The following is a 22,626-nucleotide window of genomic DNA, read 5'->3' as shown; positions in this document are numbered from 1 at the left end:
TCGCAATTCGGTGCGATTATGCCCGGCCTTGCTCTCAGCTTGATGAAGGATGTGCTCACGTCATTGGAGCAACTTCTTCTGAACAAGGACTGCGACGATTGGCCCATTGCTCTGGCTGTTCTTACTACTGTTCTAATGACGGTAGAGTCTATTCACTACCATGCTGCGAAGCTGCCGTATCATAGCCTATACGGTACCACACGCTCTTCTACCACCGAAGAAGACGTAGAAATCGACGACCATGGTGTCAAGTCGCTCCTCGAGTTTTATCGCGCGTGCTTCTCTGGTTGCCATGCTAGACTCAGACCAGACTGGGAGGGCGAGTCCATGCAGTCCCACCGGACGGACACGCCCGAAGACGCGTTTGTCCAAAACTTGCGGGAGGCAATTAGGAAGGCGGAAACATCCAATTACCTAACAAGCAAGGCCAAAGAGAAGAGACAAGATGACGATATGGGGTACTTCTTCGACCGGCTCGTCGCGCGCCTCTTTACCATGCGGCCCTGACAGGCAGATTTCCGTTTTTCCATGCTGTCTTCTAAAATGTTCTCTACGTCCCCTCTTCGAAATCATGATTTGATGGTTACCGGCGTTAAAAAAGGTGCGATACCCAGCTTTATAGATCGACTTTGTTTATCCTTGGATTACATGTTGGCGTTGTTTGTATGACTGATGCGCTTATGGATGTATTCTCACGATGGAACGGCCTTTCAATGACTCCAATGCGCGTCTCCTGCTTGCTATAGTCACTCGATGGTTATGACACAGACTTTCAAATCTTAGATAGATCAAAGAATTGATCAGTACTTTGTTGGGTTCTGTGTATTGTATGTGTCGTAGCTAGGAAGGCGGTCCTCTCGCTCCAGTGATTAGGCTTTTATACCATGCATCCGTTGTGAAGCTAAGACAACAAGCCACCTAACACCCATCCACAACATTGCACAAGCCAACCCCAATACTACAAGCATGACAACAATCATGCGCCCTCGCATCTCCAACGCATCGCCGATCTCCAATTTGGCCATTTTCCTTATCTTTTTATGAAAGTGCCACGACCTTCTCTTCTTCTTCCTTTTCTTTGGTTTCTCATCGCCTTGTTCGTCTGACCTTGGACCTATAGCGTCATGGGGCTCAACATGCCCAATGGTCCCCCTTCGACCCCATGTCGAATCGTCGGGGTCCTGGTAGGGCTCTGGATCGAGCCAGCTGGATGGAGCGAAGTAGGCGAAGAGAGAGAAGCTAGGTGAGTGTGCTTCTGTTCGGCGGACGCGGTTGCGGTAGTTGACGAGGAAGAGGGAGAGGAGGAAGGATATGAATAGTACAGGCGTGAGGATAATCTTGAAGGTATGTCAGCGTCCCTCACACTGTTTCAGCACCTCAATACGACTTACTTGTTTCAGCAAGGGTTCTTGGTCGTCGTTGAGCTCGTTTGCTGGAGAAGAGGACAGCGAGGGTATTGGTGTAGTTGCGAGTTCTTCAAAGGGATCTGGCTTCTTCTTCTTTCTTCGTCTAGTAGATGGAGGCGACGGCGGTGGGCTCGGGGGAAGATCGTGCGTATGACGATGGTTGTGCGCTGCAGACATGTTGCTCAACAGGACCTTTGGACTGCAACAACCATACAGTAATGACGATTAAAACATCATACTAAGCATCTGTATGGGAAAGGTTGATAGATCTTTTGTTTAAGACATTGGATTTGGAGAGATGAACGCTAAGATTGTGGTATTCTTGCGTATGATGCGGCTGAGCTCGGAATGACGATGTGTGCCCACTATCCACCCATAGGGCTACTAGCTGGCATCGAGCCGTGCTCCAGGCATGCACCCTGAAAACGATGTCATAACGGGTCCAGCCTGCGATGTTGATAGTGTACTCATGTCTTCACGAACAAAACTTAGCATCATGAACGAAGGTTGTATGTAGGCCCCCCGCGGGGTAGAATACGCGTATACGGTGCGGTGCACCAGGTGGGCACCGCCAAGTCGTATCATGGCGGTATTATCCGCAAACTCCATGTTTCGGGATCAAAACAAGCATAGGCACAGCCTCAGGCTAACCTCCAATGTGTTGCAGAGACCAGTCGCATCGCTTCTCGCATATCTCACCGCATGGGGAACGGGATTTAGAGGAACTCCAACTCGACCGATTCCCCGAAAGTCCGCTTCGATACACGAGATAAACTGCTGCCTGGGAGGCCTGGCTTGCTATAAGATCCTGCCTTCACGGCCGTCGCGCGGCATTATTCAGCTTCCTGCGCTGACCTAATACACGGCCCTAACGGACGAAATTCCCTCCGGGCCTCTCCGTTCTGCTTTGAAACCCCTTCACCACCAGAAGCTGACGTCTGTCCTTTTGCTGCTATTGGCATCTTTCATCTCTTTCTCGTCAGCCTGATCCGTCTATTCCGCAGGAGGAATCGAATTGTGGACGCTATTATATAACATCAAACTCTCGTGATCCAGTTTGCGCGCGCAGAGCCGAGTCCGGACGAATTTGTCGCAAGAGCTAGGTTCGCACGATCTGGGTGATTGGAACACAACGAATCGAGATGCCCAAAGAGGAGACGTTGCCGACACGCAAGAAGATGCGTAAGGGAACGCATAGCTGCTTCGAATGTATGTGAATCCAGTCGCTGCCTCAGATCGAATGATTACTCTACGCTATCCATCACTGTTACGCTTGTCTCGCCTGTGCATCACTACGCCAAACTCCGTCTTCACTCTACTTCTCATCATCACCATAATGTGAGCCTTTCTGATGTAATACAGGTCGTCGTCGCAAGATCCGATGCATCTTCCAGCCCGACAACCCAGATGTTTGCTCAGAATGTTTCGCGCGCGGCAGCAGGTGCATCGATCAAGAACATGCCAACCCGGAAGTCATCGTCGATCATAGGAAGAACCTTCGTGAGCGAGTATCGCGACTGGAGGCCTTGGTTGACACGTTGCTTGAAGACAAAACTGTAAAGTCAGAAAGCCGCAGTCAAAGTCAGAGCATAGCGGACACTTCATCGCCAAAAGCGCCTACCATCTACCACAAGGATACATTTCCGCCGACTCCTCTTTCTTCAGAATCTTCATGCAACATGTTCCGACTGCCGGACAATCAACGAGCCCCTTCGGACCGAGGTCATCACATACCGATCCTCTCTGTATTCGAAGATGCCGTATGTATCCCTACTTTCTAAATTTGATCCCAAGGCTTACCGTGTACAGCTCAACGATGCTGAGGCTCAAGCGAAAGCCCGCAGTGGCGCTGCACAAACCTCAACACCAAGGCCCGGCGTAGCCGCTGACGACCGGTACACTGTGGAAAACAGACACGATGATAACATCGCGGCTGGGAACACCATCGCGCACTCTGCCAAACGAGAGAAGTCCAAGCAAGCACTCATCGCCATGCTACCGCCTTACGATCAACTCACCAAACTTTTGAACTCCAACAGTGACTGGTGGCAAACATGGCGGAGAAAATGCAGCGGCACTTCCGGTCCTGATCAAACGCTAACGCAGTTCGCTGCTCAGGCCCTGACAACCGGAAACATCGGCGCCATTGCTACTGTTGTGTTGTCGGTTGGTATATGCTCGTCAGATAACGATGACGACGTCGAACGATACATCGAGGCTGTAGATCGATGGTTCTTGTCTGACGACAAGTATGCCGCAAGCCTAGAGGGTCTAGAGTGTCTGATCCTGAAGTCCAAGTGGTACGCGGATGTAGGTCAGCCGCGAAGAGCTTGGATCGCATACCGGAGGGGTTTGATGTATGCCCAGCTCATGGTAAGTCATGCATTCCTAGATTGTCCACCATTAACTTACACGAAGAAAGGGACTACATCGCAAGCGCACATCCTCGGCTCCACACGAGAGCATCTGGTGGGCTATGTACCACGGTGACCGTTTCTTGTCTCTCTTGTTGGGTCTGCCGTATGGTATCAGCGATGCGCACTGCGACTTGAGTATGCCAGATATGAGCGACAGCCCTTACATTCATCCATTGATTGGCATCACAAAGCTTTCACAGCTTGCAGGCAGGGTCATCGATCGAAACCAGGGAGTTGCCGAGCAATCTTTTGCCTGGGCACTCCAGCTCGATCAAGAACTCGAGGACTTGTGGAAGAGGTTCGATCCAGCGTGGCTCGACTACACCGAGTTACTCGCCAACGCGGAATCGAATGCGGCCGAATTGCGAGAGCGTATCATGGGTCAGATGATCTTCCATCAGATCCGTGTATACTTGCACTTGCCCTTCATGCTCAAGGCGGCGTCAAACTCGCGCTTCTCGTACTCAAAGACTGCGTGTTTGAACGGCTCGCGGGAAGTCCTACGGCTATATCAGTCTCTACGAACCGGGCACATCCAGCCGCTTTACGAGTGCAAAGCCATTGACTTTATCGGTTTTACGGCCGCAGTCCTCGTCATCATCGGTCTTCTCAATTTCGGTATGGCTTCACAGTCTTCGAGCGGCGATCCCACCCCCAAGGACATTGAAGAAGACGTGCACCTCATCGAGGTCAGCATCGACATCTTCCATCGCGCGTCGAGCGAAAAGGGAGGCAAAGTAGCTGCACAATCCGCACAGGTGCTCGAGAAGATGTTGGGCAAATTCAAGGGCACGAGTGCCGACCATGAGGGATGCGGCGACCAATCCGACTTTGTCATCCCATACTTTGGCACCATTTCTATAAAGAGAGGGGGCCGGTTAGTCAAGAAAGCCCCGGTGCCGCCGGCTTGCTCGCCTAGCATAGTCAGCTCTAGGTCTCCCGCTACATCAGCACAGCTCTACACACCCACGTCCGAGAAGCCGTCGCAGTCTTCTGCGTCAGACATCTTCTCGCAGCCCACACAGTCCCTCAACGTCACGCCAAAGACGTCCATATCCGCTGGTACCTCTGCTTTCAACCTCACCGATGCGTCACCCTTTGTTTCATACGACGGCTTCTACAACTGGAACAACATCAACGCAGACGACGCGTCGGTAACAGGCAGTGCTGCGGCCGGCACGTACAACTCGCAGATCAACGACGATAGCATGAACAACTTCCCACTCCCGACAAACAACTTTTCATGGCAACACATGCCCATGGATATCGATCAGGATTGGTCGTGGTTCTTGAACGATGCGCAAACAACGCAAGGGATGGGCGCCACTGGAGGTGCTCAAACTGCCACGGCACCGCTTGACTTCAACGCGCAAGGCTTCCCTGGCTTCGGTTGAGCGAAGCACATAGGGCTGGCGTTTTCTGGGATGCACGTACGTCTACTACAAAAGACTAGATCTGTACAAGAAACACGTATGGTAATGTAAGATAGTAGAAGCATCTGGGTGGGCAAGTCCTTGAGTTCAGTTTGGGTTGGGTGGTATGGTTTTTGTAGATGTTTTTTGATATCCGGGCTACCTAGAAGCTACTCCATTCTCGCTGGTAGTGTGCGAGGGAATTTATTTTCATTTCTGTTTACAAAATGACTCTAGTCCATGAAGTTGTGCCTTTACAAAGTCCAGATGACAACCCTTCCGTCCACGCCAGTGGAACTGATCTTGGTGACACCGCTTCCACTCTCCTCGAAGCTACGAATGGTATTGATGGTATTCTGGTGCACAGTCTTGAGCTTGGTATCATCCGTGCCTGACTTGCCCTTGAGATCCATCTGTCTGAACATGTTCAACGCGCTCTCCTCACGCTGGTCCGAAAGACCAGGTCGGCTCTTAGCCTCGAGACTTCCAGCAAGCTTCCAGCCAGACTCGTCGCCCTGCAGACGGTAGGCCTCGCAGTTGTATCCCGCAGCAATGATTTCAGCTTCAGAGGTCCAGACCAGCGACATGAAGGGCAGTACTTGAGTGCTGACGCTAAGGATGGCGCGGGGGGGCTCTTCCGGTCCGCTCGGGTAGACGACAGTGAGGGTGCTGTCGTGGGATGCGAAGGCAAGGGCATTGCCTGAGGGAGAGAAGGCAACGCCGTGGACCCAACCCGCAGTGTTGTTCAGGTACTCGCCGCACACGGTATTGAAGGGCAGACGCTCTCCCCATACCGAGGGTTCTGGACGCTCGTCGACGCCCTTGACAAAGGAAGAGAGCACACGAGCATGTCCATCGGTAGATCCTGCCGCGAGCAAGACGGAGTTGGGGTGCCAGGAGACACAGGTGATGGTGGAGCGGATGGGCTTCTTGATGTGCTTGGAGACCCACCAGTTGTCCTCCTCTTCAAAGTAGCAGACGGGGATTAGCCGGGCACCCGAACCAACTGCGAACTTGGTCTCGGAGGGAGCCCAGCGAACACAGGTAGCAGCGCGGTTGATGCGGAGAAGGACCAATGTGGGCTTCCATCCCTGCGGGGAAGGCTCCCAAACATAGGCATTGCGATCTGTCCCATTCGTTAGCTGCGTGCTCCAAGCCAGCCGATAGCTCTGAGCGTACCCTGCGAGCACGTCACAATCTTGCCCGAGTTGGGTGCAATATCGACACCTGTGACGGTCTTGTCGTGTCCTGTCAGCTCATCCTTGAGCTTGTATCCGCTGCCCGTCTTCTGGAAGAGGTCGACGTTGTTCTCGCGGGCTACAGCAAGCGTCTGGCGGTCGGCGGAGAAGGAATGGTCCGCAATGGGATGGTGGAAGAGGTGGTGGACTTGGGGGCCAGACATGATGGGAAGTGGTGGCAGGCGTGCAGTAGGAGACTCTCTACTACTGCCAGTGAGTGTGTGTGTTTTGGGCTGTGTAAGCTTGTGGAGCTCTGGGAGACTTGGTGACGTGGGGCTGTTGGCCGCGATGCTGCGGGTGTTTAGCGCCGTCTTGGCTTTCCCGAAAATCACGGCGACGGCAGCTTCGACATTGACGCGAATTGGGAGGGGGTTTTGGCTACGCGACACGCAATTGCGCATACAGTATGTTTGAATGTCACTCCCCTGTGTATGTCTTGATGCTGAACATGTAGCAGCACCCGCCATCATGATCCTCCGACGCCCACTCCTCAATGCGACCTCCGCAGTGTCAGCATCAAAGACATGCGTGCGAAATCTCCAGCACTCGATTCCCATGCGCCCTGTTCCAAAGCCGATACCATTTATTCCCGACCATACTGCTTTTCTCAGCGCAATCGGCCGCGGCCTCTCCGCACACGCAACCAAGATACCGTCCTGGGAAGCCCTCTTCACACTCACATCGCCGCAACTGAAGGAGCTTGGCGTGGAGCCAGCGCGCTCAAGACGCTACCTGTTACAGTGGCGAGAGAAGTACAGGAACGGCGAATATGGCATCGGAGGAGACTGCAAGCACGTTACAGATGGAGTGGCAGAACTCAAGGTTGTCGAAGCACCAGTACCACCAAATCCACAACTCGGCAACACGATAAGTCCTCGCTCCGCGGCTGCGACAGCCACACATGATCCAGGAACCAGGAAGCTGGTGGTAAATGTACCAGTCGGCGCCGAAGCGCCAGTCGAACCCGTCGAGACATTACCCAAGGTACAAGGCGTTATTGTAAAGGGCGCCAAGACAATCAAGGGCAGCTTTGTGGAGCCAGTCAAGGGCAGTGGGGGCCTACGAGCACGGATACGCCTGCAAGAGGGCATCTGGGAAGTAAAGAGGGGACACAAGGTCGATGGTGGAGAGAGGAGAAAGGCAGAAGTACGGGCGAAGAGAAGGGCGGCGGAGAACAAGGAGAAACGGGGTTGACATGGTTCGAGAACGTGAACAAGTAGATACCGATTTCTGTACCACGAGTGTTATCAAATGTGAAAGTACATGTTTTATTCCAGTTCAGAGACCACCAATGGCAGTCCAGGTGCTACATGACCTTCATGACCACTACCTCAAAGGTCCTAGCTCATATCATTGCACACTTTAACCCTCTACTCAAGTACTTTCAATCCAAAACTTGATCGAGCGCCTGCTTCTCACTCCAAGTGCATATGGTACCCCAACTCAGTGGCACTGCATCCCACGAAACAGCCCAAGACGGCGAAGCTTACAACAACGACCCTGCTTTCAAGTCAGCAAACAGGTCCCCAAGCTAGAAATATCATCAAAAAAGCCCTGCAGTAGCTCAGGGAGTAGTTTTTCGCACACCAAAACCGCGCCGTCGGGTTATCTGCTGCGAAGTATCTGGGGAGGCGTACTCATGGGAGATTAAGCCATGAGAGACGTCGCATCATCTTTGCTAGTAAATAGATCAGGGAAACTCGGGTGACTATACTTACTAGCTTTTGAAATAGACCGCAGCGCTATCCAGCCGTCGCTACCTATATGTAGAGATGTAATGTGAGTGAAGCTTCTCGATGTACCTAGCTTGTAAGACGCAAGGTTGGACTAGCGAGCGTAGACACAGCAACGTCAAGTTCTGGTCAGAGAAACAAGCAAAGGCTGTCTCCCAAGACCATGCGGTATGAGAAGGGGTGCGCGTATACATGAAAAAAAAAGGTGTAGTTTGCATGTGGATGTTGTGGTCGTGGTTGCCTATCCAGATCTGTGACATCAGGCGAACAAGACGCTAGTCCCAATCGCGAACAACGTTGTTCATGCTCTTATCTCTTCCAAGACACAGCAAGTAGTAAAGTTGAAATTGACAAGGAACTACAAAAACCTAGACCATTTAGCATGGCTTTGGAGATTGGCGCATAATATTGAATGCGCCACTTCCGCACCGTTGAATGCGAAAGCCAAAACAAAAACACTACCGGTAGCTCCCGTACTCCCCATTTCCACCTCAGCTACGCCATGGCAAACGATAACGCCTCCCGTTCGTTTCCGTCGCCATTGTCACTAACATTGACTTACCCCACTGTTAGGTCAATACGTAGGTGAGGGGCAGGTCGGGTAGATATTCAGTTGAGTGTTTCAATGAAAATGAGCACATGTAAGCTAGGCTTTGCTTGATAGTAATATGTTTTTTTTACCTCGTCTGCTACTCACCATTAGGCTTTCGCTTCCCTCCAGGGTCTAAGAGTTACGTTGTATATACAAGATAGCTAAGGAAATAGGTTGCATGGCAAAGAGCCCTTTGATGCTGATAGCAAAACTCCCATGTATGCACAACGCAAGGAAATCGAAAACGCCGTTGTATGCAAAGAAAGGTATTAACCAGTTATATGTTGAGCTCAAAATCGCGCTGCATGAGTCTTCGTATATCGTCGATATTTTTCTGTCCGCTGTCTCTCTGTTCCGTCTCCGCTTCTTTCTGTTGATTATCCGATTATTCTTTCCACTGTACAATGCGGTATTAATACTTTCTGATTGCTACTAGTAACCACTACAGCAACCAACACTAGTGATGTTATTCTACGAGCTCTTGCCCGCCTCGAAAACTTTGGTCATGAAGTCGTCGACATCAAGGTCAATCTTCTTGTCCCGCAGTATCTTCGCAACTTGCGCCGCGTCGCCCTCCATACAGCTGCCTTCCAGTATACTGAGTATGGCGACTGCAGCCCGCGGGAGGTTCTTATCGCCTTCGATCGTGTATATGTCCATGATGCGCGCGGCATGCTCAACGCCCAGACGGCCGCAGAATAAGGAGCCGAGCGTGTGGAAAAGATAGTCTCTAGGCTCGACTCGCAGAGTCTCTAGTCGTTGCGCCAGACTAGGTGCTTTCTTCGACAGAACGTGGAGGGTTGTGGAGTAGGCGGCGTGGATGGCGTTTTGATCGTGAATGAGGAAAGAAAGGGGCAAAGGACGGTTGAGCAGGTTGCACAATGTGATGAAGGCTTGCGGCGCGCCCTGGTTCAACAGGAGCAATGCGGCGATGTGGTGTATGTCGAACTTTGAATGTGGGATATCTGGGCGGTACATCGAGTAGGCCAGGCATACATCGACAAGGTCTCGATGTAGCGGTTGCTCGTCCTCTGCCTCTGGTGATGTTCGTGCGGAGAACATCTTGAGATCCGGGAACACGGCTTGGGTGCTTTCGACAATGTAGACATAGCGGCCTCCGAGCGCTTCGTGACCATGCGTCTTGACTTCCTTGCGTGCTTTTTCCAAGGCAATGTTGTACGTTGCTTCTGTGACCTCAAGGTCATTTCCAATGGCCATCTGCCAAACCTGGCCTCGCAACCGTGGCGGGATTCCGTTCCACCACATCTTCCTGTGTGAGGCGCGAAGTTCTGAGTTTGTCATCTCAGTGGCCCAGTTGGGTAACAATAAGCTCGACCAGTATTCTGCCTTGATGCGGGAGGCTTTTTCACGAGCTATCGCTTCTTCTTGGGCACGTTGAGCCTCGAGACGTTCTGCGACTGTTAGTCAGGTGACCTCTTAGATTCCACTTTGGAGGCATGAATGGCTTACCAGCTTCCTCGATACGAGCCAACATGCGCTGGTACTCCTTGAGGTGCTTCTTCTCTTCCTTGGGGTTCTTTGGCGGAAGCCATGAAGGTCGGGTCCGCGAGAGGTACTTTTGCTTCTCGACAGATGGCTGAAAAGGATCAATCAAAGGATCGCTCTTGCGGACGGGTGGGAGTGCCGGCTTTTTGGTCTTGGGTTCTGGCTGACTCAAAGATGCGGATCGTGTAAGACCAGGCTGTTGTCTCGAAATTTCTTGCTTTCGCTCATTCTCAGATTGAAATTCTTCCAGTTTCCCCGTGAGGAACTTGGCGTCCGTGTCCAATGCGGTGTACGTCTCTACCCATGTGTTCTGCTGTGTTGCTGACTGCGGAGATACGCCTCTGCTGGAAACGTTTGGCGAAGAAGTCCTCTGGGAGGCGCGCGACACAGAAGGCGCAGGAGAAGTCCTCGATGACCTTGAGGAGGAAGACACCAGGGCGTCAGGGTTGGGTGACGCCAAAGGCGGGCTCTCGCCAACCCAGGACTCGGGCGAGCGATCCATCATGGGGCGTGGCGAGATGGGGACATTCCAGATGACCGCATCCTCGGGAAGCTCGTCGTCTTCGTCGTCACACTCTGCCTCCCTTTCCTTTACAGTTTTTCTTTTAGAGTCCTGCCACGACGCCCTCCTTGAGCCTAAGCCGGGCGACGGCAAAACATCGTTCCGGGAGCTTTTGCGAGACAGTGTGCGCGGCCCTGAGGAAGATTTGTGTGTGCTTGACGGGGACGGTGATCGGGAAGAGCGCTGAGGTGCGGCGAGGCTCAGGCTCGAGAGCGACGGGACCGACGGCGAAGTGAAGCCTCTCCTAGCTTGCTGCTTGCCTGGGGCGGATAGCTGAGCCTGCTGCCGCACGGCATGGTTGACGGGGCCCTTTAAGCTCGGGTACTTTTGCTTGGTTGCGCCGGTCAGGTCGCGGAAGGAGTGGGCGGAATGGGAGTGCGGGAGGCTCCTGGTGGAAAGCGAGGCTCGCGGGGCTTCGAAGAGGATGCGGTTAGACGGGCTCGCGGGCATGGGAAAGGAAGAGGGCCCACCTGATGCTTCGTCGAGGTTGATGTCCTCAAAGTGGGAGAGGTTCTCCGTCGTGCCCATGAAGTCTAGGAGCGTGGACGAGTGGATGCTGGACGACTTGGACGACTTTGAGTTTGTGAGGTCGGGCGGGCTGCCGGGCGGAGCGCCAAACGTTTGCTGGGCATCGTGGGCGTAGGTGAGAGTGGCCATGAGCGGTCGGGGCGGTCTTCGCGGTGTTGAGAGGCGTAGTGGTATGCCAATGCGGTGAGCAAGTCGCTGTTGGGTCGCGCAGCTATTGTCGCGCTCGCAAGGGGCTTTGATCAAGGCAGGCACATAGCTTTGCTCGGAAACGATATACAGCGACTTGTCCGGGGAGAGGTAGTGCACGTCGGCGTGGCCAAAAGGGTCGTCTCCAGCTTCGTAGACAGGAGGCAGTCGCTGTTGATGTTGCACCGCCGGCATCTTGGTCGGTTTGGCGACGCAATTTGCGGAACTTGCGCTAACCCCTGATGTCGGGGGGACAGGGATGGACTCCAATGGTGGGCCTCGCTGTGCTCTGGACCCGTCAGCGGCGCAGAGTGCCTTGGACGTGTTTAATTGCAAGCAGCGGACGAGGCTCTATGTTGGGAATGGGATCTGGCATGGGCGCGCAAAAGGGTGAGAATCTGGCGATATGCCAGCGCGTTGCTTGAAACCACAAAAACAATGACGGGGATGACTGAGGCAGGTATGCCTTTCCCCAGCCGGCCCTGGTTCAATGCACCTAGCCCTAGCAACGCGTTTTACGAAGCTGTCCAGCTCTTGGAAGCCTGCATAGTCGACCCCCGGCCTTGATTGGGATGGATGGGGGTTGGCGTACCAGCCGTCGCATCTACGCTTGACATCACGATACCAGTAGATGCGGGCCAATCAACTGCTGGCCTCCATGCTTATTAGGCCCAAGTAACGACCCGTCTCACACTACCATGCTTTGCCTCAGTAGCATAGCGCTCCAACATATGCAACAAAAGACGAACAACGACATCATCCTCTCTACAATCCATCCGTCACTCCCGAAGCTTCTGCCGCCAAGGCCCAAGGCTTGCAGTCGCGCCCACATGCCGCCGCTAGGCGTGGGCGCAGCGTGGCCCCCCGGCACAGATCCTTAGGTTGCTTCTTCCCGAGTTCCTGATCTGTCATCTGTCCCAACATCATCTTGAAAGCCTATCCTGCAGCTTCTTTCTTCACTCCACTCTGTTAGCGCGTTAAGCTTTCAACGCCAAGCAATTGCCTCCTCCAGCATGCGTCTCTCTGCCATGTCAGAAATGCAAGCCGCCGACAGAGACCCTTTCAGCCAGGCGAGTAGCGCGCGGTGCTGTGTCTGACTGCGCTGAAACACCGTCTGAAAAGCTTTACAAGCCAGCCTATCCCTCTAAATTAGCATTTGTCGGAAACAGGTAAATACGAGCCCCGCCATGTCATCCTCCAAACCGTGGAGTCGAGCTAGCCGAATCGCAAATGGTGCATCCACCCGCATATGTTACATGGCATGGAAGCTTAGCCACACTTACCACTGAAGCTGCCGGCGCGAAATGACGCCCTGCACAATCTCTGCCTCTCTGCCGCGCGACCGTAAACGGCGCTGTAGCATCACATAGGCTAGCGCAATTATGTTGTCTACCGTCTCTGCCGTTCCCTTGTCAGTAATTTCCTTCGCTAGCGCATTCGGGCGCAATCACGATCGCCCATGGCGCAAACTGTGCTCGCTTCTTGTATTGTCTGACCATTATTCATGCCTCTTACTGGACAGCCCTGCATGCGCATCTTGGTGGATTTGGACTGCAACCCTTCAAATAGGAAAGTTTAGACGTACTGATAAGCAGGTTCGAACACGTCGACCGCACTTTGGATAGCGCGCGTGCGTACTCAAGGCACCTCACCGCCGCTTCAACAAAGCTTTGATGCAGGTTCACTAGTACCGTTGCCACGCTGTTCAGCGATTGATCGATCAACATGGCCTTGAGCTGGATTTTGAAAGCGCTATCAAACATCAGCAAACTGCCGGACTTTGGTTTCCCGTCCATAGCCTGATTGGCCGGACCTTTATACCGGGTATCTACTTACTTGAGAGCTTTGCGATGGAATGTTTGGCCGGGCATTTTGGTCAGATCTACGGTCAAAGAGTCCTCAACACCTAGAACAATTAGCTTCTGGCAACGATTAATCGAAAACACACGCCTAATGCGACGTACCGGTCTTTGTAGGGCGCTCTTTCTTCTTGCTGATCTCCAGCGTCGTCGTGTCGATACACACGCCGCAATACGGGAAGTTGCCATCTGAGCCGCTTGTGGATATTCGGGTCCCCTCCTCTGTCATCACGTCAAAATTCGCCAATGACTTTGAAGGCTTTATTACTACGCCGTATTCCGGATGGCCATTGTGCATGACACGTACGAAGCGCCGCGCGTTCTCCTCGTTGATACTGATCAGAAGAAAGTCATCGAGTAGACGAAGCAGCAAAGAGTCGTCATCAAGTACGAAGCCGAGAACATCGCGTTCTAGCTGAGCGTAGAAGAAGTTGCACAGGATGCTCGACAGCACGGAACCTTGGGGTATACCCGTCTTCTGGCGATAGAAGCGCTTCCCAATTTTGACGACATTTCTCTCTATATGCTCCTGCATGAGCTGTATCAAGTCGTCTTTGGCCTCACGCCGTTGTAAGTCGGTGTTGACAAAGATGGTGTTGGCCTTTTTACCAGCCAGCCTATCTTGCACCAGTTGGTTGAAAGGCGTTATGCCCGTTGCTGCATCAGTGTGTGGAATGTACTTCTTCAGAGGCATTGGGTCCGCATGTTTACCATCAAGACGTTGTAGAGGGGGAAGGGGAGATATCTCCACGTGTTTGCCCGTGTTGTAAGCTTGGATCGACATGAGACTGTCGATCATACGCAGTAAGCGTGACTGCGGTATGGTATCGAAGCAATTCTGCACGTCAACTTTGGCAAAATAAAGCCGAGTATCGCCGAGTCCCCGTTGTCGCAAAGAGGCTTTGAAAGACTTAAGCTTGGGAAACATGTCCTCGACCGAGAACAGGGAGCAGCCGAATTGTTCGGGACGTAGTGACTACATCAGGTCAGCGCCTACGATTCCACCAACTATAGCAATATACTGACCTTCTCATAGGTGATCGCATTGAAAGCCGGCGTCATTACTGAGTTTATGCTTCGTCCAAGAGTCATAGTCCCATGCCGCATTACTTGCTGTCTTCTCTTCAGGTTCATGATAGTCCGAAAACCTTGCTTCTTAGGAAGAAGACGAATGCTACTGAAGCCGAGCTGACGTGCAGACAGCAGTCTTTCTGTGCTTTCCGTGGGCATCTCTTCAAACACATTCGTACGTAGCTCCAACAGGGCAGGTTCTGTCAACATTCGCCAGACATCATGGCGGAAGTAAAATAGTCTGTTTCGGTGTGCGTTGGATTCAGTTACATGGAAGTTCGTGCGAACCAGAGGGACGAGGAAAGAGTCAAAGAGCCAGTAGACGAACTCAAGAAACATCTCCGTACGTTTGCTCAAATCGGACTTGGAAAGTTTTGTGTCGTCATTGTGGCCAGGTGGGCGCAGCCAGGCTATGTTCATGATCTAGGTCCCGTCAGCACAGTTCAGTACATAGGTACAGGAGTGCAGACCTGTATGTTCTGTGTGACCTGATGCAAATTGATCGACTCAAATCTTCGAAGCTCAATGAACTGATCTACCCAATACATGAGATTGAGTTTGTTGTGTTCGTTACCCCAGAAACCTTCAGGTATGACTTTGGAGATGACTGCACGACAAAAAGCCGAGACGTGTGCCGCTGGACATGCAAGATCTGTGAAACAAGTTTGCTGGATGGTGCGAGTTCCGGCAGTAGACCGGCCCTTCTTGACACGGTTGGTTGGGTTTACGACCGGCTGGAAAACGCTCTTCCTCCATTCCGGTCTCGTTGATAGAGGCATTTTCTGCTTGAGTCAACATGGTTTCTCCAAACACAGATCAGTGAAGAATTACCTCGATTGGAGAGTAATGACGGAGCATCTCCACATACGAACACCGCTGGTTCTGCATCCGAAGTTTCTCAACCAATTTGACAGCGTCACCTCGGAGCCTCTTGGGTGTTCGCTGTTTCCATTTGACAATTTCTTCAACATTTGCCGCATCGCTACCCAAATCTCGGCACATCTTACTGTGGATATCCTTCTCGCGCAGCGTGTAATCTTTGAAAGCCATGGCAGTATCACGCGGATCTACCTTGGAGGTGAAGACATTGTGCAAGCCGAACTGACGGGGAAAGATATACCGCATAATGTGTATCGTCTGTTGCTTGTCTTCCCGACTAGGGAATCGATTTAAGACATCTACCAATCAAGTCAGGTAAGTGAAACACCCGAAGGAGGGTAGGGGACGCACGAATATGGCGCATGCCAAATCTTACACCACCCTTAGCATTCAAGGCCGCTTTGGCGTAGAACATACGACTCCGAACAAACGTGATTGCACCTGCTGTTTTGCATTCACTTTTAACGCGCGAGGGATTGTTGACCGCTTCATGACCTGCATTAACTCTTACGGCGCTGCTCTTCTGGAGTTGATCCGACTTTATCTCAGAGAGGGGCACTCCAGACAGTTGGTAATAGTTTCCCATATCTGCATTAACAGGAATGAAGATGGAGGACTCAAGAAGCATGTCTATGATGATGCGATCGCCGCCTTGACCGAGTAATGCGTGCAATCGACACCATACTGGCTCTTTCAAAGTCCGCCTGTAGCTGTTCGGTTGACGCTCCTGCAGATTAGGAATTGAACAAGTCGAGTTCCTATTATTGCCCTGTTCACGGCGGGCATTTCCAGTTCTTACAAATCCATGGCAGAGTAGGTGCGTTGGCTTGTGCGATGTTGCACGTTTGAATAGGCGCCATATCACGAAATCGACAATCTATGTATTATCAGTAGCTATTTCATAACTGTAACTCTGGAAGCGTGTAGTACATGCCACGACCTACCTCAGATTGCATATAGTACCCAGGATTGAACGTGCTGCCAGGAGTACTTTGTGGTCGCTCTTGGGTAAATGCTTTGATATCCTTTTCCCGCTCTTCATTCAAACTCGCATGAGCACTTGTGTCTGCGTTAGCACTGGAAGTGCACACTAACGTTGAATCGAGCAAGTGTATGACGGCAGGGTCGAGATGATTCTGACTTGTGCCCTGGGCGGGTATTGCACGTCCAAGCTGCGAGATCTTTCGTTGTCTATTTTTGGATGTGCCTGGTATTCGAGCTAGCAGATATTGGCGCAGGGTAAGCACTTCTGGATAAAGACGTTGTAGGACTGGATGAGTAGCCTTGGTGGAGGATTGGTCCATATCGCGTCTTGCTTTCTTGCCGGCGTCTCTACCGCTTTGGGCGCTACGTTTCCTCTTCATACTGAACCATGCGCATATGTTGCATGTCCGATCGCGTGGTTGGTGTGCGTGGCCTGGAAGTGGTGTTTGTCAGGGGTACGATTGAGTTAGCCCTGACGTGACGGCACGCGTCATCACGTGACCTGGACCGACAGCCAAAACCTCACGTGCATACCATCGCTCTGCAGCCTGTTATTTTACACTGACACCGTGTAAAGAGCCTCTGTCATGATAGGTATCTCAGTAACGAAACCTTTTTCTTTTTCTTTGAAGCACTATGGAATGCATCATTTTGGAACTACGCTTCTATCTATACGCGGGCTTGAGAACTTCCCAATCACCACCCCTGTTGCGCATATCATCGGGTTCATCATCCATCAAGCTCCTGCCCCCTCGACCACCACTTCTAGTACTACCACCGGTTCCGCTGCGCGGTGGCAAGGCCGGTTTCTCGAAATCATCATCGATAAGATTTTGTACCGGTTTTCTCGTCAGATTAGGTGGAGGCGCCATTGACCGTCGGGCTGTTGATGATTGGAGATATGCTCTCGATTCCTCTGGAGGATCATCGCGATATTGTTGTGGAGGGGGTGCATATGCCGGTGCAGGCGAGGGACTTTTGGAGAGGAGTGAAGGTTTCTTGTTGGGAACTGGGGGTGGGGCTGGTTTCCGGAGGACTTGTGGTTTGCTCGAGGATTGAGTTAAGGGAAGCGTGTTTGTGGTGCGGTACGGTAAGCTGGGCATGGAGTGTGTGGAGGCATTTGATCCGCTGCGTCTGAGATCGCTGAGCGAGTCCCGCGCACCATCTGAGCCGAGTATTTGGTTGGCATGGCCTGGGTACAACGGCGCAATCATTTTTCGGGCTCCTGGCTTCTGGGTTGGCGGTAAGTTTGTCGAGAGACCGTCAAAATCAACTGTGCGAGACCTTTGCGAGCCACGTGCTGGTGGTGGCTCAGGTCTGCGACTGCTTGGCATATGCTTGACGTCTACCCATTCTGGTTCTGGACTAGGCGTGAAAGGGTTGCTAGGTCGGTTTGGATTCGGGAAGTGATTGCTGGATGGCGGTTCTACGCGTGCTTTCGCCGGTAAACCTATGGAAAATGAGCATCCAAGCTATAGCAGGAATTAAGATAGAAGTACCGTTGTCAAGCCACCACTTCCTCCGGTCTGAGCTTGCAGGTGGTAGCCCTGGCTCGATGCTGTCATACCCTAGGAGATCTTCGTCGTCCGTTTCATCTTCGCCTAGGCGTCCTGCTGCATGGGTATCGCCTACGACCTCTCTTCTTTGTCGATACAAAGCCGCTTTCACAGCGTCCCTTTTCTTTTCATCGACTCGTTGTACCAATAGCTGAAAGGTTGCATAGACTGGTCGGTGGTCGGAGAAACGAAGTGGTGCATCGTTGTAATGTATCTGCCGAATGTTGTCACCCTTGCGAAGAACACGGTCGCACCAGGCGGGAATGCGTGCTTTCTCCGACGTATCGTATTGATTGCTGTTAAGATCATACTTGTACGTTGGCGGGAAAGTTATACGAGCCTCGGAATAATATGGGAAGGTCAGGCCAGCGACCATCTGTAGATTGAGCTGCAAAACATTAGCTGTGATCTTTGCGAAAAAAGCCCGAGGTGCCTACCTGGTCGTTGTCATACAGAGTCTCAAGATCACCGACATGACATAACCTCTGAACTTTTTCATTGCTCAGACCAATCCGGTAATTGAAATCGCCGAGCCATATCACCGTATCGTGGTCTTCGATTGATCGATTTCTCTGGAAGCGTAGACCGTGGCTGATAGTCTTGTAATCACGATTACGTTCTTCGTAGTTGGCAAAACCAGCTGCAAGATGTGCTGTGACGAGACAGATCGAAGTGTTGGCGTACTCGAATCGAATAGCTACAGCTCCTTTATTACCAGCCATACCTGACATGCCAGTCTGGGACACGAATTAGCACAATACACGGAAAGAGCGGAACGCGCTGACATACCTTCTTCAGAGCACCTTCGACATTCTTGATGTGCTTAAGGCAGTCCGATCGGACGAAGACTGACAAACTCGCTCCCACCAACTGACCACCTCTGAGCATGACGTATTCATCCTTTCTATGCTTCTCAGCGTTGTTGTTCAAACACGCCCTGACGGCTTCCTCCCAAGCTTCGCGTCTGTCTGGATCTGTTGACATGATTTGCTGAGGGCTTAGTTCGACAATCTCCTGAAATCCTACAGCTACTATCTCGGGACACTGCTGTGACGGATCGACGTCTGGACACAACCATGGCGAAAGATCGCTCTTGATACCACTTGTCTTTCCGTTCAAGTTGAACGTACCGACAAGGATGTTAATCATCTCGGTCTCTGAATACTCTGCAGACCGTCGCGCAAGCTCCGCAACTACGAAGTCGTTGAGTGGATCGTACAGATGCACTGGGACCTGGCCAATCAGTCTACCAAGTAGCATATCGATGGTGTTCTGTCGCCCTTTGTCCGCGAAATTGTTAATGTACATTCGGGTGGCGCTCTTACGAGCGTCCGCCAGAGCACCAGCCAGCGACATCTTTCCCGATCGCGTAAACGAGGACTTCAGCGCTCCTGTACCTGCATAAATCTTCGAAAGAGCGTCACCACAGTCTGCCCACATACTCGAATGTCTGACCCAGAAGTCCTGACTAGCTCGAAGGCCCTTGTGACTTAAGAAGATTTCCAATGCCATCTTGCTAATAATGGTTTGGACGAGATTCGTTCGATCGAGGCAGTCCAGGCAATTTGTTCTGAAGACACCCTCCTGTTGCAATATGGTCATTGTCCGGCGGACAGCGTAATTTTCTCCATTGTGTCTTGCGACCTCATCCACCTCTTCAGAGAGATAGTAGCCAAATCCTTCGGCAGAATCTTGGATCCACTGAGCAATCATACTAGCCATCTCATAGCCACCTGGTCCCCGTGTCTCGGCATGAAAATCGTATTCCGTAAGCTTAATGAGATCGTGCTCCCGGTCATTTATGTCGATTCCTTGATTCAAAGGGCTGTTCCTGATGTGGCCGCGATATCTGTGCGTCAGCTCCAGTTCGTTCTGCTTCTCATTGCTCAGCAGATTGACGACATGAACTGTACCATAGCTGAGCTCTAGATTGTCAAAGTGCTTGTCAAAGGCCGGCTGCGTGGCTTCTGGCGACCGAGTAATGGTGATCTTTTGCTGCCCTGGAAGCAAACCAGCCTGCTGTTCCCAGAAGATGGGTACGCTTCCTCGCACCTGCACGTAGGAGAAGCAGGCCCCGGATGGTGCCCAGTAGATTGTCTCGCTTTCAACGAAGTTGGCGACGTTCCCATCGTCGTCGATACCTCGCGAGTTGAACCTCGTTCCTGCCCTCTTGCACGATAATCTTGAGATCAGCGTGATGGAAGACGGCATGCCCGAGTCTTGTACCCTAATGGGAGCGGATGACTTAGGCACCGTGATGGTAAGTGCGAAACCCCGAATCGCAGATGTCAGGATTCCCGAAGCATCCAGGGCCTCCTTATCCTTTGGCGCAAGGCGACTTCTAAAGTCCACCAGCGGCTGGATCATGTACGAGTTCCACAGGAAGCCCGCGTCTAGACTGTCGATGGAAACGGTCGCGGCGTCGGTGGTGCGGTCTTGTAATCGTCGGGTGAGGTCGAAGTCTGAGCTGTAGTAGAAGGTGCCACTGCTGAGTATCTTCTTGAGCGCCAGACACGGGTGTTCCATGGGCGACTGTTCTTTCCTGCCGCCGAAGCCCATCTCGTATCCTTCGTCGTCGATAGTATCGGTAGGGTAGGGATTGACTTCGTCGTTGAGCAGAGTGTCGTAGCTCGTGCTGGTCAAGCAGTAGAAGCCGACCGAATGTATCCTCTGCACCGTCTCGCCAGGCCGTGGCGTGGCCACCTTGCTCGCGCCATTGACGACGACGAGGAACACATCGCTGTTCACAGTGATCAAGCCCAAGGTGCCGTGCACTTGGACAGAGTGCAGCGCCCGGTAATCGTCTAGGTCAATCTCCTCCAGCCGGGTGAACTCGACCATGCAGCGCGCGGCGCCGGCGCCATTGCTCCCCAGCGACGTCGACGATGCATTGGCGTTGCCATTCTGCTCAGTGCTGGATGTGCTGTGTCGGAGGACGAGGGCGTGGGTCGAAGTAGCGAGGGCGATTGCGCGGTGTGGGTAGTCTTTGATTAGGACGCGGATAGACATGGTCGGCGGTAGAGAGCGGCGGAAGAGAATGGCACGGGGGTTCCGATCACGTCCCGGGGTTTGCCATGGGTTGGAGCAGTCAAAGCGTCTGCGCAAAGTATGACGGGCGCGGTAAGTAAGCACGTGTGTGTGTCTTGACGGTCGTTCTCAGCTCGCGGAACAATGTTGGCCTGGATCCATGCTGATCGCAACCCAGCATGTGTACCACTCGACTGGTGCCCGACCCTGAACCAGGCTTCCCTGGCCACCGCGTACACCGGCAGCCGGAACTTCGTCATTTGGGCTGACGGACATGTGGACCTGATTCTCTTCATCTCGGCAAGTGCGGCGCGGACGTCTTCGCTGTTGCTCAACATCACGGATGACCTCATAGTCACCGAGCACATGGCCAGTAGAACGCGAAATGCCAGATTAAACATGGAAACTAAAACCATAGACAACTGCACCACAGCTACGGACAGATGCTACAAATCCATCGAGACCAAACTAAGGACACGAGACCAAATCGTACGCCGTCATAATAACGATCCTCCCAAACATTACACATTTCTCTACTCGTGTGCAGACGATCACCGCCTGCTGTATGCAACCCTGGTATTAGTCTCTTCGTAGCCGCCACGGCTGCGACTGCGCTGTCTGCTCCTGTCCTGCCTTTGGTATCTCTCGTATTGATCGCTCTCGCTCGATGCTGGCTCCACATATCTGTAGTGCTCGTAGCGAGGGTTCTCCGGACTATAATTGCGCTCACGTTCGCGCCTAATCTCGCGCTCTCTATACACATATTCGCTGCGACTAGGGCTAGAGGAACGAGAGCTCATGCTGGACCGTGGGGAGACTTCGACGTAGTGAGCGCCGCCGTGGTGAGAATGGGCCTGGGTATGGTGAGAAGATATGTGGCTAGGTGGTGGAGGTGGAGCCGGAGCGGGCATGGGCGCCGGCAGTGGAGGAGGCTGAACAAACATGGGCACAGGCTGTGGTGCGGGGATCTGGAGAGGCTTTGGTGAGGGCACGGCAACGTAGGACGCTGATGGCCTAGGAGAAGAGTCGTGCACTATCTCGGTGCGCGAATAACGGCGCTCAATGTCGCGCGATTGGCGTGAGGCGCGGCGACGGGGTGGAGAGCGGTTCCGCTGGACGACGCGGTATGGGACTACATGGTCCTCTTCCTGCTTGACTTTGACGAGACACATGGCGCCTTCACCCTCGGTATGAGATGCGGTGATGGCGAAGCCTCAAAAAGTGGGAAGCTTCGATTGCGATCGCGATGTGATTCGTGGGACGATCAACGTGGGGTTCGATCGAGGGCGGGACGGAGCGCACCACGAGGGAGTAGTACGGACGAGAGGCTTTGCAACCGCAGGACGGGCAAGAGCGAAAAGAGCAGACAGGCGCAAAGTAACAGACACCCAACAAAGCCAACAGAGAGCTTGTATATATTCGAGAGATCGGGCAGCCAGTGCCCAGCCACACAGCTGACCCCCATGTCGATTCCATGCTGCTCCGCCTTGGAACTCGACATGCGAGTGTGACGATGGGGTCTGGGCTTTTCTGACAGCTGAGTACTAGCGTGCCCAGTCACCCTGGTTAGCCTCAGGTACAAGCCGCCATTATCAACAAGCAGAGTAGCGTGAGCAAACATCAGATTTCAATTACCATCTTCACTCGTACTTATCATACTGCATTCCACA

At 52.6% G+C, this 22,626-nt stretch overlaps 6 protein-coding genes across 6 annotated transcripts; 2 read left to right on the top strand and 4 right to left on the bottom strand.

The window, feature by feature from the left end:
* Positions 1 to 800: 800 nt before the first annotated feature.
* Positions 801 to 1,583, bottom strand: ACET3X_008341 (uncharacterized protein; the record flags this gene model as incomplete). Its single annotated transcript, XM_069454503.1, has 3 exons — positions 801 to 840; positions 1,108 to 1,337; positions 1,392 to 1,583. 3 exons carry the CDS (start codon positions 1,581 to 1,583, stop codon positions 801 to 803), a joined length of 462 nt encoding a protein of 153 aa, XP_069303943.1.
* Positions 1,584 to 2,548: 965 nt separating this feature from the next.
* On the top strand, positions 2,549 to 5,217 carry ACET3X_008340 (uncharacterized protein; the record flags this gene model as incomplete). The annotated part of the gene is made up of 4 exons (XM_069454502.1): positions 2,549 to 2,615; positions 2,769 to 3,166; positions 3,216 to 3,779; positions 3,829 to 5,217. The coding sequence occupies 4 exons, from the start codon at positions 2,549 to 2,551 to the stop codon at positions 5,215 to 5,217; spliced, it is 2,418 nt and encodes an 805-aa protein (XP_069303942.1).
* Positions 5,218 to 5,489: 272 nt separating this feature from the next.
* On the bottom strand, positions 5,490 to 6,637 carry ACET3X_008339 (uncharacterized protein; the record flags this gene model as incomplete). Its single annotated transcript, XM_069454501.1, has 2 exons — positions 5,490 to 6,361; positions 6,415 to 6,637. 2 exons carry the CDS (start codon positions 6,635 to 6,637, stop codon positions 5,490 to 5,492), a joined length of 1,095 nt encoding a protein of 364 aa, XP_069303941.1.
* Positions 6,638 to 6,941: 304 nt separating this feature from the next.
* ACET3X_008338 (mitochondrial 37S ribosomal protein mS41) lies at positions 6,942 to 7,667 on the top strand (the record flags this gene model as incomplete). The annotated part of the gene is made up of 1 exon (XM_069454500.1): positions 6,942 to 7,667. One exon carries the CDS (start codon positions 6,942 to 6,944, stop codon positions 7,665 to 7,667), a length of 726 nt encoding a protein of 241 aa, XP_069303940.1.
* Positions 7,668 to 9,269: 1,602 nt separating this feature from the next.
* On the bottom strand, positions 9,270 to 11,775 carry ACET3X_008337 (uncharacterized protein; the record flags this gene model as incomplete). Its single annotated transcript, XM_069454499.1, has 3 exons — positions 9,270 to 10,210; positions 10,269 to 11,279; positions 11,337 to 11,775. 3 exons carry the CDS (start codon positions 11,773 to 11,775, stop codon positions 9,270 to 9,272), a joined length of 2,391 nt encoding a protein of 796 aa, XP_069303939.1.
* Positions 11,776 to 17,038: 5,263 nt separating this feature from the next.
* Positions 17,039 to 20,938, bottom strand: ACET3X_008336 (uncharacterized protein; the record flags this gene model as incomplete). The annotated part of the gene is made up of 4 exons (XM_069454498.1): positions 17,039 to 17,823; positions 17,873 to 18,317; positions 18,367 to 18,666; positions 18,719 to 20,938. The coding sequence occupies 4 exons, from the start codon at positions 20,936 to 20,938 to the stop codon at positions 17,039 to 17,041; spliced, it is 3,750 nt and encodes a 1,249-aa protein (XP_069303938.1).
* Positions 20,939 to 22,626: the final 1,688 nt, after the last annotated feature.

Source organism: Alternaria dauci, chromosome 8 (assembly GCF_042100115.1).
Source record: "Alternaria dauci strain A2016 chromosome 8, whole genome shotgun sequence".
NCBI lineage: Eukaryota > Fungi > Ascomycota > Dothideomycetes > Pleosporales > Pleosporaceae > Alternaria > Alternaria dauci.
This window is presented reverse-complemented; position numbering and strand designations above follow the sequence as displayed.